This window comes from Sinocyclocheilus grahami, unplaced genomic scaffold (assembly GCF_001515645.1).
Source record: "Sinocyclocheilus grahami isolate Dianchi unplaced genomic scaffold, SAMN03320097.WGS_v1.1 scaffold26945.1, whole genome shotgun sequence".
Classification (NCBI taxonomy): Eukaryota; Metazoa; Chordata; class Actinopteri; order Cypriniformes; family Cyprinidae; genus Sinocyclocheilus; species Sinocyclocheilus grahami.
The window spans coordinates 1-1,663 of NW_015520236.1; the positions used below are offsets into that span (position 1 = coordinate 1).

The window sequence follows — 1,663 nt, forward strand, 5'->3', positions numbered from 1 at the left end:
TTTTTTTTTCAATTTAAGTTCAATACAGTCAAAATTTACCACATTATGTTCACACAACTTTACATTCTGGCAGACAAATTTAACTCTGACACTGACAACAAAATATATTGATTATATAATATTGAGTAAATTGGATAATTATCTGATAATTGATTATAAATCCCATATGTTGTATGCATTTAGAATGTAATAAGTCAAACAGACTGTATTTAGCCAGTTATCCAGGTTTTTTTTTCCGATTCTACTTCCTTAAATTCTAGATACTATTTGCTACCTCAATTCAATAGCCTCAATTAAACTTGGATTTAAAAGGCATTCTCAAATCAATTTTGAATGGTGCACCACCCAGGAATGTATATTTATTTGGACTGAAACTGAAATGAGTTCCCCAATAAAACCTTCAAATCAAATTGGCTCAAGTGGCTTGATTAAATCTCCACCCAGAGAGTGCTTGCAATGGTTAAGACACACTGCAGTTTGTGTCTGTAGCAACTTAACTATGCACTATATTATAAAAAAGAATCTATAATATAATATAATCACTTTTACGGACTTTTAAATTCAGTGTTCCCTCCTGGTGGAATGACCTGCCCAACTCAATCCGAGCAGCTGAGTCCTTAGCCATCTTCAAGAATCAGCTAAAAACACATCTCTTCCATCTTTATTTGACCCTCTAACTCCAGCACTCTCTATTCTAATTCTATTCTTAAAAAAAAAAAAAAAAACTACATGTCCCTTTTAGACTTGCACTCTATTCATTTGCTGCTTGTTTTCTTTAAACAATTTAATCTTTTTGTATTCTATCTGTTTTCTTTTCATTTATTATACAATTAACAAAAGCAAAGACCTAACACTAGCTTGCTCTATTCTTTTTCTATTCTATCAGTTTTCTTTTTATTTATTATATTATTTAAAAAACCCTTGATACGTGTACTACGTTAAGCTAACGGAGACTTGTTATAGCACTTGTATATCATTGCCCTTTTGTTGATTTTGATTGCTTCCATTTAAAAACCCTTGATACGTGTACTACGTTAAGCTAACGGAGACTTGTTATAGCACTTGTATATTGTAGCATTTGGACCAATCAGACACACAACTTTTTGTTATTTGGATAAAAGCGTCTGCTAAATGACTAAATGTAATGTGTAATGTATAATATAGCTTTGATTAGGACTCACTTGCTCCTTTCAGCAGGATTTGAAGGCACGGCTTTATGTAGTGGTTCAAACTCCTCTTTGTGCTGGATAATAGACTTAGCATTGACCTGAACTCCAGAGATCTTTATGTTAATGCCTCGTCTTTTCCCCGGGCCTTTAGCTGCAACAAAGAAATAATACAAATTAAAAGACAATTAAAAAAAAGAGAGCAAAGTCAATCACTACTTTTACTCAGCACTGCTATTAACATTCACACACCTTCCACAGGGTTTTCTTTCATGTTCTCTTCATGCTCCTGCACTGCAGTCACACAGGTGTTGTGCACCAGTTCCCCCAGTCGCTTCAGGTCTGCAATGGACTTATCCACCAGCTCCGAGTCACGGGCAATCGCCTCCAACCTGTAGAAAACACCATAACCAGTTCAGTACTACTTCTAATTGGACTACGTGTTGTTGTTAACTAAAAAAAACTATTAAAAATTGTTTCTGTTAATTGAAATAAAG

General features: G+C 34.1%; 1 protein-coding gene across 1 annotated transcript in view; it reads right to left on the bottom strand.

Annotated features, from left to right (window-relative positions):
• Nucleotides 1-1,155: 1,155 nt before the first annotated feature.
• Nucleotides 1,156-1,663, bottom strand: part of LOC107580207 (chromodomain-helicase-DNA-binding protein 2-like) — a gene marked incomplete at its 5' end in the record, with an annotated part of 1,151 nt that continues 643 nt past the window's right edge. Inside the window, 2 exons of the mRNA XM_016265939.1 lie at nucleotides 1,156-1,320; nucleotides 1,419-1,558. Of these exons, the coding sequence (XP_016121425.1) occupies nucleotides 1,178-1,320; nucleotides 1,419-1,558 (283 nt within the window). The remainder of the gene's footprint in view (nucleotides 1,321-1,418; nucleotides 1,559-1,663) is intronic.